The following is a 14,812-nucleotide window of genomic DNA, read 5'->3' as shown; positions in this document are numbered from 1 at the left end:
GATTTTTTTGAGGCCATCCCCAGAAATTATTTTACCTGTTAAGTATTTCAGTATTTGTCTGTGCTAGATTGTAAAATATGGCCACAAATTCCTTCCATTATGATATGTACCCTCCTTCCTTTGCAATGTGGTAAGGCTGGTTCTCCCATCCGGAGGAGGGTATCTATTTCCCCACCCCTTGAGTCTGGGCTGGTCTGGTGACTTGCACTGATCAACAGAATGCTGCAGAAGTGATGACCTGTCACTTCTAAACTGAAGCTTCAAGAAGCTTTATAGCTTTTGCTTCTATTCTCCTGGAATACTACTGTCCAGAGACTGACAAGTAACAAAATATATTGAACATATATCTAATAACCTTGGGCATATGTCTTTTCATAGTTTTGACAGTGCACCTTTGGGATAGAGTCCCAGAAGTAGGATTGTTGGGTCAAAGGGTAAATGCATGTGTAATTTTGCTAGATACTGTCAAACTCCCTCTAGGGGGTGTGCCATCTTGCACTTTTACCAGCAATGAATAAGAGTGCAAGAGTACTTTTAATATCACTGAAGTAAAATGGTTGCTGCTTTGCCAAAAGTATAAACATTCTTATGGTAGAAAATGTCAAAATAAGCATAGATTGATTTATAGGCAGGATCATTAGATGGAAATGTTGCTGATATATATTATGAGGAAGAACAATGGGTGACTTTGGGGCCTGATAAAGTGCTGGAACACCCTTGTTATGTTCATAGAAGACCTTAGCCCTACGAAGGGTCTCTTCTTGGCTGGCTAAGAGGTAGTCTACCTCTCAGCCTCTTGGCCATTTGTGCCATGGACACGGACTGGGCATGTGCAAGGCAGTCTGCTGTGAGAACTTAAACAATGAATATTAAAAAGTTCCCAGACTTTCTGGATCTGGTGTTGAGGTGAATAAACTCTTACTTTACCCCGGGGATGTACTGTGTAATGTTCCATTTGCCTCACCCCATCAGCTAAGGAAGCAAACCATTAATAGTGTCTAGAAACAGTCTGGATATGCTTGAACAGATTGTGTAATTTTTCTCAGCAATTTTAAAATATCTTCTTGACCTAAAGACTATCTCATTTCCATTTGTCTTTTTCTCCTAATTTTACTGAGTCATTCTTTCACTGGTTCTATCTCCCAGATAGGGAGAAACGACAGCCTGGCCTTGGGAGTTGGGGTGGAGGCAGAAGATGGAAGGGATAGTTTTGGCGCAGAGGCACCAAAAACGGGGAAGGTTGGATGGTACTAATTCGACTTCTTGGATTCATCCTGAAGTCAAATCCCCCCGATCTTTTGTTGGCTTCATTTGGAAGCTCTCTTAAGTGAATTTAAATGTAATTCTTTTTATTTAAAATGGCATGTATGTTACTAAAGACTCAATCACAAAATAACAATTCCAACTATTTTAAGCAGAAAAGGATAGGACAAGGAATTAGGGACTAGTTTGAGACTGAGTTTCCACGAATGATTCCTAGAACAACACAGCAAAACTGGTCATGGTCCAAAGGCTGGCTCTAGAAACATATTGTATTAGCTGTAATCCAGGGATTAAAGATTCATACTGTGTCTGTCCAATCCATTCCAGCAAAATGGAGGACTTGAGTAATACCACCTTTCCATTCAACTTGGTCCCAAATCCAAGGAGTAAATGTAATTTACCAGAATGAGTAAATCTGGTTGGTGGAACCTAAAATCATACCCAGAATTCTAGCTGAAAAGGATTTTAGAAATTGCAATTTTTAGCTTTCCTGAATTTATAGAAAAATGTATACAAAATATGTCTCCAAAATATATGTCAAATCAGTCTATTTCTCTATTTGTCCATTATTCACCTAGTCAAAGCCACCACTATCTCTCTGACTGCTGCCAGTCTCTACTTTCACTATTAGCTCAGCAATGGCTTTTCCTTGCTCTCTGAATAAAATCCAAATACCTTATCACAGTCAACAAAAGCCCTACAGGTTATGGACTCTTTTTATTCCCCTACCTTTCTGACATCATCTCCTACCCTTATCCTCATTAATCACTATATGCTCCAGCTGCAACAGTCATCTTTCTGTTTTTAAACACACCAAATCCATTTCTTCCCTACAAGACTTTATATTTGCTGTTCCTTCAGTCTGGAAAACTCTTCCCCCAGGTATGTGCAGGGTTTGCTCCCACATCTTTATTCAAATGTCACCTTATTACAGAGGCATTCCCTGACCAACCTATCTAAAATATCACCAACCCTGGTAACTCCTACCTTTACCCTGCTCAACATCATGGACACCATGTAAATGAAAATCTTTAGATACCACTATACCCTCACCAGAATGATTAAAATTAAAAGACTATCCAAAACAATCCTGAAAAAAAACTAAATTGGAGAACTTACTCTACCTGACTGGAAGGCTTACTGTAAAGCTAAAGCAATCAAGACAGTATGGTACTGGCATAAAAGTTGACAGACTGATGAAAGGAACAGAATAGAAAGCTAAGAAATAGATCCACACTTACACAAATCATTTGATTTTCAATAAAGGGGATGAAGCAATTTAATGGAGAAAGGGAAATCTTTTCAACAAACGACACTGGAATATCTGAGAAACCATATGGAAAAAAAAGCGAGCTTCAATTCCTACCTCACGCTATACACAAAAATTAATTCAAGATACAAAAGAGACCGAAATGAAAAACCAAGCTTTCAGAGGAAAGCAATGGAGAATATCTTTGTGACTTAAGGTTAAACAAAAGTTTCTTAGATAAGTCACAAAAACCAACAACCAAAGAAGAGAAAAAATTAATACATTAGACTTCATTAAAATTAGAAACATCTGTTCATCAAAAGATACTATTATGAAAATCAAGTTGGAAACCACAGACCTGGAGAAATATTTGATGACAGACTGGTACCTAGGATATTTAAAGAGCTCATACAACTCAATAATTAAAAGACAGGCAACCTAATTTTTAAAAACAAGTAGAAGATTTGAAAAGATATTTCACAAAAAATAAAGTATACGAATAGCCAATAAGCACATGAAAAAGTGCTCATTTTTTCATCAGTCAACAAAGAAATGCAAAGTAACACTTTATATATCAGTATACACACAATGAAAATGGCTAAAATTAAAAGATTGACACCAAATGTTGGCAAAGATATGATACAACAGGACCTCTCATAGACTGTTGGTGGAAATGCAAAGTGACACCTCTGTTTTAGAAAGCAGTTTGGCAATTTCCTATTATATATTACATATGATCCCACCACTACTCTCCTAGGTACTCACCCAAGAGAAAAGAAAGCATGCATTCATTCAAAGACTTATACATAAATATTCACAACAGCTTTATCTGTAACAACTAAAAACTGGAAATAAGACAAATGTCCATAAACAAGTGAATAAATAAACTAATGGTGAAATAAGGAAATACTGCTCCTCAATGAAAAGGAATTAACTACTAATCACATAGCATGCAGAAATTGTAAATTAATTATGTGGAAGGAAAGAATCCAGTCAAAAGTACATACTGTATGATTCCACTTATATAAAATTCTGGAAAATACAAACTAACCTATAGTGACAGAAGGCAGATCAATGGTTGACAGGGATGGGAGGGAGGTATAACAAATAAGCATGAGGAAACTTTTGGGGATGATGAATATGTTCACTATCTTAATTGTGGTGATGGTTTTATGGATACATACATATGTTAAAATGTATCAAACTGTACACTATGAGTATGTGCAGTTTATTGTATATAAATTATACCTCCATTTAAAATATCAGCTAAAGAAAACAATGAGAACCAAAGAAACACTTTAATACTTATTTATGATTTAGAGTTTGTATATTTAAGTACTCTGTAATTTTACTACACATTAAATTTATTCTTTCATTCCTTAGTGTCTATAGCTATTTTAAGATTATTATAACAGTAACAGATTAATAATTTAACGGCCTATTAAAAAACACTGAAATATTATTTTCTGTAACAACGCTAAAATATTATTTTCTAAAAATGCTTCCACACATGCTCTATATTAAAGATGTTATACTTAAGAACATTAATATATTATTAGTGATATGCTCAGAGGTAAACATTAGTTTTTTTCATAAGAGTTCAGCAAGTAAACTAATTTTCATAAAAGATAATGTATATCTGATTTCCAATTAGGCAGTTCACAATGATTTTCAACCAATAATGGTCAAATGAATATACTTTTAAATCTTGGATTTTCTCCAGGTTTTCCATCTTTCCCTTACAAGACTTAATTTTTTTTTTTCCATATTAGATTGTATTCTTTAAAACTCAGATGTGCTATTGAGGAAAATTAATTTCTTCCCCAAATTTTTCTGGGTTATTTTCATTCTAACTCCAAAATTGTACAAAACATTGTAAAAGAATCCTTTTAATGACAACATATATTGTCATAAGTGTTTTACTAAATATGAATATACAAAACAATTTATATATATAATTATATATATATATATAATATATATATAATTTATATTACCTGGCCACATCCAGGGGCAGTACATAGAAAGGGTTTGTCATCACTCATATTCCACAGGTCCTTGTATTGCCTATAATAAAACATTAAGAAATGGCTAAATGTTTCACAGTATAGATTTTTAAATAAAGAACAACTTAAAATGTAATATTATTTGATTTTCACTAAGCTTATCACCTTCTATCTGAATGTGAAGTAAAACACTTTTACTGACATTTTAACCCCACCTTCCATTTTCTTATTACGAACAGAAACATGTAACATGCAGATTTTACACTACAGAAAAAAATATTAGGAACCCTGATCTATCAGTCTAAATCTTTCCTGTTCAGTAGCATAAGTGCAGAGAAATGAAATAATGAGAAGATAACCACTTTAAACCCCAATGAAATAATGGACTAGGTAACTATCATCAGTGTCTGATAAAACAATCAGGAACAAAGGTGATGGGAACTTTATAATGGCTGGGTCAGGGTGACAGCATCTGAACTCACAGGTCAGTCTTAAATTAACATCACTAAAAGTGAGACAAACATTATGTGCCCCCGATATGATGCTAGAAAGCACACAAAGGATTCTTGGGGGAAAAAAGTCAAGCCTGAATCTAATCAAGCCTCTCTAGATCCAACTACAGGAAATACAGGAGATAGAAAAACATGTCGAAAGGGGAGACAGCAGAAGCAAGAAGAACTACAATTCTGCAGCCTGTGGATCGAAAACCACATTCACAGAGACAGACAAAATGAAAAGGCAGAGGACTATGTACCAGATGAAGGAACAAGATAAAAACCCAGAAAAACAATTAAATGAAGTGGAGATAGGCAACCTCCCAGAAAAAGAAATCAGAATAATGATAGTGAAGATGATCCAGGACCTTGGAAAAAGAATGGAGGCAAAGATGAAGAAGGTGTAAGAAATACTGAAGAAAGACCTAGAAGAATTAAAGAACAAACACCTAGAAGAATTAAAGAACAAACAAACAGAGATGAACAATACAATAACTGAAATAAAAACTACACTAGGAATGAGAGGAAGATGGCGGAAGAGTAAGACGCGGAGATCACCTTCCTCCCCACAGATACACCAGAAATACATCTACACGTGGAACAACTCCTACAGAACACCTACTGAAGGCTGGCAGAAGACCTCAGACCTCCCAAAAGGCAAGAAACTCCCCACGTACCTGGGTAGGGCAAAAGAAAAAACAGAGACAAAAGAATAGGGACGGCCCCTGCACCAGTGGGAGGGAGCTGTGAAGGAGAAAAAGTTTCCACACACTAGGAAGCCCCTTCGCGGGCGGAGACTGCGGGAGGCGGAGGGGGGAGCTTCGAAGCCGCGGAGGACTGCACAGCAACGGGTGCGGAGGGCAAAGCGGGGAGATTCCCACACAGAGAATCCGTGCCGACCGGCACTCACCAGCCCGAGAGGCTTGTCTGCTCACCCGCCGGGGCGGGCGGGGCTTCGAGCTGAGGCTCTGAGGCTCGGGTTTCGGTTTCGGACGGAGCGCAGGGAGAGGACTGGGGTTGGCAGCTTGAACATAGCCTGAAGGGGTTAGTGCACCACGGCTAGCCGGGAGGGAGTCCGGCGAAAAGTCTGCACCTGCCGAAGAGGCAAGAGACTTTTTCTTCCCTCTTTGTTTCCTGGTGCGTGAGGAGAGGGGTTTAAGAACGCTGCTTAAAGGAACTCCAGAGACAGGCGCGAGCCGCGGCTAAAAGCTCGGACCCCAGAGACGGGCGGGAGACGCTAAGGCTGCTGCTGCCGCCACCAAGGGGCCTGTGTGCGAGCACAGGTCACTCTCCACACCCCTCTTCCACGGAGCCTGTGCAGCCCGCCACTGCCAGGTTCCCGGGATCCAGGGACAACTTCCCCGGGAGAACGCACGGCGGGCCTCAGGTTGGTGCAAAGTCACGCCGGCCTTTGCCGCCGCAGGCTCGCCCCGCACTCCGTGCCCCTCCCTCCCCCCGGCCTGAGTGAGCCAGAGCCCCCGAATCAGCGGCTCCTTTAACCCCGTCCTGTCTGAGCAAAAAACAGACGCCCTCCAGCGACCTACAAGCAGAGGCAGGGCCAAATCCAAAGCTGAGCCCCGGTGAGCTGTGAGAACGAAGAGAAAGGGAAATCTCTCCCAGCAGCCTCAGAAGCAGCGGATTAAAGCTCCACAATCAACTTGATATACCCTGCATCTGTGGAATACCTGAATAGACAACCAATCATCCCAAATTAAGGAAGTAGACTCTAGGAGCAAGATCTATGATTTTTTTTCCCTTTTCCTGTTTTTGTGAATGTGTATGTGTATGCTTCTGTGTGAGATCTTGTCTGTATAGTCTTGCTTCCACCATTTGTCCTAGGGTTCTATCCGTCCATGGTTTTTTAAAAAGTTTTTTTCTTATTAATTTTAATAACGTTATTATACTTTACCTTCGTTCTTTCTTTCTTTCTTTCCTTCCTTCCTTCCCTCCTTTAGACAACGAATCATCCCAAATTGAGGAGGTGGTCTCTGAGAGCAAGATTTATGATTTTCCCCCTTTACCTCTTTTAGTGAGGGTGTATGTGTATGCTTCTGTGTAAGATTTTGTCTGTATAGCTTTGCTTCCAACATTTGTCCTAAGATTCTATCCGTCCCTTTTTTTTTCTAAATAAGAATTTTTTAATTCCATAACTTTATTATACTTTATTTTTACTGTATCTTCTTTCTTTCTGTCTTTTTTCCTTCTTTCCCTCCTTCCTTCCTTCCTCCCTCCCTCCTTTCTTTCCTTCTTGCCTTTCCTTCTTTCCCTCCTTCCTTCCTTCCTCCCTCCCTCCTTTCTTTCCTTCTTGCCTTTCCTTCTTTGCTTCTTTCTTTCTTCCTTCCTCCCTTGCTTCCTTCCTTCCCTCCTTTCCTTCTTTCTTTCCTCATACTTCTACTAATTCTCTCTACTTTTTCTCCCTTTTATTCTGAGCCATGTGGATGAAAGGCTCTTGGTGCTCCAGCCAGGAGTCAGGGCTCTGCCTCTGAGATAGGAGAGCCAACTTCAGGACACTGGTCAACAAGAGACCTCCCAGCTCCACATAATATCAAACGGCGAAAATCTCCCAGAGACCTCCATCTTAACACCAGCACCCAGCTTCACTCAACGACCAGCAAGCCACAGTGCTGGACAACCTATGCCAAACAACTAGCAAAACAGGAACACAACCCCACCCATTAGCAGAGAGGCTGCCTAAAATCATAATAAGGCCACAGACACCCCAAAACACACCACCAGACGTGAACCTGCCCACTAGAGAGACAAGATCCAGCCTCATCCACCACAACACAGGCACCAGTCCCCTCCACCAGGAAGCCTACACAACCCACTGAACCAACCTCAGCCACTGGAGACAGACATCAAAAACAGCGGGAACTACGAACCTGCAGTCTGCAAAGAGACCCCAAACACAGTAAGATAAGCAAAATGAGAAGACAGAAAAACACACAGCAGATAAAGGAGCAAGATAAAAATGCACCAGACCTAACAAATGAAGAGGAAATAGGCAGTCTACCTGAAAAGGAAATCAGAACAATGATAGTAAGGATGATCCAAAATCTTGGAAACAGAATGGACAAAATGCAAGAAACAGTTAACAAGGACCTAGAAGAAATAAAGATGAAACAAGCAACGATGAACAACACAATAAATGAAATTAAAAGTACTCTAGATGGGATCAATAGCAGAATAACTGAGGCAGAAGTACGGATAAGTGACCTGGAAGATAAAATGGTGGAAATAACTACCACAGAGCAGAATAAAGAAAAAAGAATGAAAAGAATTAAGGACAGTCTAAGAGACCTCTGGACAACATTAAACACACCAACATTCAAATTATAGGGGTCCCAGAAGAAGAAGAGAAAAAGAAAGGGACAGAGAAAATATTTGAAGAGATTATAGTTGAAAACTTCCCTAATGTGGGAAAGGAAATAGTTAATCAAGTCCAGGAAGCACAGAGAGTCCCATACAGGATAAATACAAGGAGAAATACGCCAAGACACATATTAATCAAACTGTCAAAAATTAAATACAAAGAAAGCATATTAAAAGCAGCAAGGGAAAAACAACAAATAACACATAAGGGAATCCCCATAAGGTTAACAGCTGATCTCTCAGCAGAAACCCTACAAGCCAGAAGGGAGTGGCAGGACATACTGAGAGTGATGAAGGAGAAAAACCTGCAGCCAAGACTACTCTACCCAGCAAGGATCTCATTCAGATTTGATGGAGAAATTAAAACCTTTACAGACAAGCAAAAGCTGAGAGAGTTCAGCACCACCAAACCAGCTTTACAACAAATGCTAAAGGAACTTCTCTAGACAAGAAACACAAGAGAAGGAAAAGACCTACAATAACGAATGCAAAACAATTTAGAAAATGGGAATAGGAACATACATATCGATAATTACCTTAAATGTAAATGGACTAAATGCTCCCACCAAAAGACACAGATTGGCTGAATGGATACAAAAACAAGACCCTTATATATGCTGTCTACAAGAGACCCACTTCAGACCTAGAGACACATACAGACTGAAAGTAAGGGGATGGAAAAAGATATTCCATGCAAATGGAAACCAAAAGAAAGCTGGAGTAGCAATTCTCATATCAGACAAAATAGACTTTAAAATAAGGACTATTAAAAGAGACAAAGAAGGACACTACATAATGATCAAGGGATCGATCCAAGAAGAAGATATAACAACTGTAAATATTTATGCACCCAACATAGGAGCACCTCAATACATAAGGCAAATACTAACAGCCATAAAAGGGGAACTCGACAGTAACACATTCATAGTAGGGGACTTAAACACCCCACTTTCACCCATGGATAGATCATCCAAAATGAAAATAAATAAGGAAACACAAGCTTTAAATGATACATTAAACAACATGGACTTATTTATAGGACATTCCATCCAAAAACAACAGAATACACATTTTTCTCAAGTGCTCATGGAACATTCTCCAGGATAGATCGTATCTTGGGTCACAAATCAAGCCTTGGTAAATTTAAGAAAATTGAAATTGTATCAAGTATCTTTTCTGACCACAACGCCATGAGACTAGATATCAATTACAGGAAAAGACCTGTAAAAAATACAAACACATGGAGGCTAAACAATACACTACTTAATAATGAAGTGATTACTGAAGAAATCAAAGAGGAAATCAAAAAATACCTAGAAACAAATGACAAGGGAGACACAATGACCCAAAACCTTTGGGATGCAGCAAAAGCAGTTCTAAGGGGGAAGTTTATAGCAATACAAGCCCACCTTAAGAAGCAGGAAACATCTCGAATAAACAACCTAACCTTGCACCTCAAGCAATTAGAGAAAGAAGAAGAAAAAAACCCCAAAGCTAGCAGAAGGAAAGAAATCATAAAAATCAGATCAGAAATAAATGAAAAAGAAATGAAGGAAACAATAGCAAAGATCAATAAAACTAAAAGCTGGTTCTTTGAGAAGATAAACAAAATAGATAAACCACTAGCCAGACTCATCAAGAAAAAAGGGAGAAGACTCAAATCAATAGAATTAGAAAAGAAAAAGGAGAAGTAAAAACTGTCACGGCAGAAATACAAAAGTTCATGAGAGATTACTACAAGCAACTCTATGCCAATAAAATGGACAATCTGGATGAAATGGACAAATTCTTAGAAATGCACAACCTGCCAAGACTGAATCAGGAAGAAACAGAAAATATGAACAGACCAATCACAAGCACTGAAATTGAAACTGTGATTAAAAATCTTCCAACAAACAAAAGCCCAGGACCAGATGGCTTCACAGGCGAATTCTATGAAACATTTAGAGAAGAGCTAACACCTATCCTTCTCAAACTCTTCCAAAATATAGCAGAGGGAGGAACACTCCCAAATTCCTTCTATGAGGCGACCATCACCTTGATACCAAAACCAGACAAGGATGTCACAAAGAAAGAAAACTACAGGCCAATAGCACTGATGAACATAGATGCAAAAATTCTCAACAAAATACTAGCAAACGGAATCCAACAGCACATTAAAAGGATCATACACCATGATCAAGTGGGGTTTATCCCAGGAATGCAAGGATTCTTCAGTATATGCAAATCAATCAACATGATACACCATATTAACAAATTGAAGGAGAAAAACCATATGATCATCTCAATAGATGCAGAGAGAGCTTTTGACAAAATTCAACACCCATTTATGATAAAAACCCTGCAGAAAGTAGGCATAGAGGGAACTTTCCTCAACATAATAAAGGCCATATATGACAAGCCCACAGCAAACATCATCCTCAATGGTGAAAAACTGAAAGCATTTCCACTAAGATCAGGAACAAGACAAGGTTGCCCACTCTCACCACTCTTATTCAACAGAGTTTTGGAAGTTTTAGCCACAGCAATCAGAGAAGAAAAGGAAATAAAAGGAATCCAAATCGGAAAAGAAGAAGTAAAGCTGTCACTGTTTGCAGATGACATGATCCTATACATAGAGAATCCTAAAGATGCTACCAGAAAACTACTAGAGCTAATCAATGAATTTGGTAAAGTGGCAGGATACAAAATTAATGCACAGAAATCTCTGGCATTCCTATATACTAATGATGAAAAATCTGAAAGTGAAATCAAGAAAACACTCCCATTTACCATTACAACAAAAAGAATAAAATATCTAGGAATAAACCTACCTAAGGAGACAAAAGACCTGTATGCAGAAAATTATAAGACACTGATGAAAGAAATTAAAGATGATACAAATAGATGGAGAGATATACCATGTTCTTGTATTGAAAGAATCAACATTGTGAAAATGACTCTACTACCCAAAGCAATCTATAGATTCAATGCAATCCCTATCAAACTACCACTGGCATTTTTCACAGAACTAGAACAAAAAATTTTGCAATTTGTATGGAAACACAAAAGACCCCGAATAGCCAAAGCAATCTTGAGAACGAAAAAAGGAGCTGGAGGAATCAGGCTCCCTGACTTCAGACTATACTACAAAGCTACAGTAATCAAGACAGTATGGTACTGGCACAAAAACAGAAAGATAGATCAATGGAACAGGATAGAAAGCCCAGAGATAAACCCACGCACATATGGACACCTTATCTTTGATAAAGGTGGCAGGAATGTACAGTGGAGAAAGGACAGCCTCTTCAATAAGTGGTGCTGGGAAAACTGGACAGCTACATGTAAAAGTATGAGATTAGATCACTCCCTAACACCATACACAAAAATAAGCTCAAAATGGATTAAAGACCTAAATGTAAGGCCAGAAACTATCAAACTCTTAGAGGAAAACATAGGCAGAACACTCTATGACATAAATCACAGCAAGATCCTTTCTGACCCACCTCCTAGAGTAATGGAAATAAAAACAAAAATAAACAAATGGGACCTAATGAAACTTCAAAGCTTTTGCACAGCAAAGGAAACCATAAACGAGACCAAAAGACAACACTCAGAATGGGAGAAAATATTTGCAAATGAAGCAACCGACAAAGGATTAATCTCCAAAATTTACAAGCAGCTCATGCAGCTCAATAACAAAAAAACAAACAACCCAATCCACAAATGGGCAGAAGACCTAAACAGACATTTCTCCAAAGAAGATATACAGACTGCCAACAAACACATGAAAGAATGCTCAACATCATTAATCATTAGAGAAATGCAAATCAAAACTACAATGAGATATCACCTCACACCAGTCAGAATGGCCATCATCAAAAAAATCTAGAAACAGTAAATGCTGGAGAGGGTGTGGAGAAAAGGGAACACTCTTGCACTGCTGGTGGGAATGTGAATTGGTTCAGCCACTATGGAGAACAGTATGGAGGTTCCTTAAAAAACTACAAATAGAACTACCATATGACCCAGCAATCCCACTACTGGGCATATACCCTGAGAAAACCAAAATTCAAAAAGAGTCATGTACCAAAATGTTCATTGCAGCTCTATTTACAATAGCCAGGAGATGGAAACAACCTAAGTGCCCGTCATCGGATGAATGGATAAAGAAGATGTGGCACATATATACGATGGAATATTACTCAGCCATAAAAAGAAACGAAATTGAGCTATTTGTAATGAGGTGGATAGACCTAGAGTATGTCATACAGAGTGAAGTAAGTTAGAAAGAAAAAGACAAATACCATATGCTAACACATTTATATGGAATTTAAGGGGAAAAAAAGTCATGAAGAACCTAGGGGTAAGGCAGGAATAAAGACGCAGACCTACTAGAGAACGGACTTGAGGTTATGGGGAGGGGGAAGGGTGAGCTGTGACAGGGCGAGAGAGAGTCATGGACGTATACACACTAACAAACGTAGTAAGGTAGATAGCTAGTGGGAAGCAGCCGCATGGCACAGGGATATTGGCTCGGTGCTTTGTGACAGCCTGGAGGGGTGGGATAGGGAGGGTGGGAGGGAGGGAGACGCAAGAGGGAAGAAATATGGGAACATATGTATATGTATAACTGATTCACTTTGTTATAAAGCAGAAACTAACACACCATTGTAAAGCAATTATACCCCAATAAAGATGTTTAAAAAAAAAAAAAAACTATACTAGAAGGAATCAATAGCAGAATAACTGAGGCAGAAGAACGGATAAGTGACCTGGAAGACAGAATGGTGGAATTCACTGCTGAGGAACAGAATAAATAAAAAAGAATGAAAAAAAATGAGGACAGCCTAAGAGATCTCTGGAACAACATTAAACACACCAACATTCACATTATAGGGGTTCCAGAAGGAGAAGAGAGAGAGAAAGGACCCGAGAAAATATCTGAAGAGATTATAGTCGAAAACTTCCCTAACGTGGGAAAGGAAACAGCCACCCAAGTCCAGGAAGCACAGAGAGTCCAGGCAGGATAAACCCAAGGAGAAACATGCTGAGACACATAGTAATCAAATTGACAAAAATTAAAGACAAAGAAAAATTATGGAAAGCAACAAGGGAAAAATGACAAATAACATACAAGGGAACTCCCATAAGCTTAACAGCTGATTTTTCAGCAGAAACTCTACAAGGCAAAAGGGAGTGGCAAGATATATTTGAAGTGATGAAAGGGAAGAATCTACAACCAAGATTACTCTACCCGGCAGGATCTCTTTCAGATTCAACGGAGAAATCAAAAGCTTTACAGACAAGCAAAAGCTAAGAGAATTCAGCACCACCAAACCAGCTCCACAACAAATGTTAAAGGAACTTCTCTAAGAGGGAAACACAAAAGAAAAGGGCCTAGGAAAAAACTCCATAACAATTAAGAAAATGGTAATAGGAACATACATACCGATAATTACCTTAAACGTGAATGTATTAAATGCCCCAAGCAGAAGACACAGGCTCACTGAATGGATACAAAATTAAGACCCATATACATGCTGTCTACAAGAGACCCACTTCAGACCTAGGGACACATACAGCCTGAAAGTGAGGGGATGGAAAAAGATATTCCATGCAAATGGAAATCAAAAGAAAGCTGGAATAGCAATACCCATGTCAGATAAAATAGACTTAAAAAAAAAGAATGTTATAAGAGACAAGGAAGGACACTACATAATGATCAAGGGATCAATCTAAGAAGAAGATACAACAATTATAAATAAATATGCACCCAACATAGGAGCACCTCAATACATAAGGCAACTGCTAACAGCTATTAAAGAGGAAATTGACAGTAACACAATAGGGTGGGCTTTAACACTTCACTTACACTAATAGATCATCCAGACAGAAAACTGATAAGGAAACGCAAGCTTTTTCTTTAGACCAGATAGATTTAAATGACATCTACAGGACATTCCATCCAAAAACAGCATATTACACTTTCTTCTCAAGTGCACACGGAACATTCTCCAGGATAGATCACACCTTGGGTCACAAATCAAGACTCAGTAAATTTAAGAAAACTGAAATCATATCAAGTATCTTTTCCGACCACAATGCTATGAAATTAGAAATCAGTTACAGGGAAAAAAAAAAACGCAAAAAACACAAACACATGGAGGCTAAACAATACATTACTAAATAACCAAGAGATCACTGAAGAAATCAAAGAGGAAATCAAAAAATACCTAGAGACAAATGACAATGAAAACACGATGATCCAACACCTATGGGATGCAGCAAAAGCAGTTCTAAGAGGGAAGTTTATAGCTATACAAGCCTACCTCAAGAAACAAGAAAAATCTCAAATAAACACTCTAACCTTACACCTAAAGGAACTACAGAAAGAACAAAAAAACCCCAAAGTTAGCAGAAGGAAGGAAATCATAAAGATCAGATCA

At 38.5% G+C, this 14,812-nt stretch overlaps 1 protein-coding gene across 4 annotated transcripts in view; it reads right to left on the bottom strand.

Moving 5' to 3' along the window:
• Positions 1-14,812, bottom strand: part of ATF2 (activating transcription factor 2) — a gene marked incomplete at its 3' end in the record, with an annotated part of 87,642 nt that overhangs the window by 50,771 nt on the left and 22,059 nt on the right. For all 4 annotated transcript variants that reach the window (XM_082657748.1, XM_082657747.1, XM_082657749.1 and 1 more), the window contains one exon: positions 4,510-4,579. In XM_082657748.1, the coding sequence (XP_082513874.1) occupies positions 4,510-4,579 (70 nt within the window). The remainder of the gene's footprint in view (positions 1-4,509; positions 4,580-14,812) is intronic.

Source organism: Grampus griseus, assembly GCF_964374135.1.
Source record: "Grampus griseus genome assembly, chromosome: 7".
NCBI classification, from domain to species: Eukaryota; Metazoa; Chordata; class Mammalia; order Artiodactyla; family Delphinidae; genus Grampus; species Grampus griseus.
This window is presented reverse-complemented; position numbering and strand designations above follow the sequence as displayed.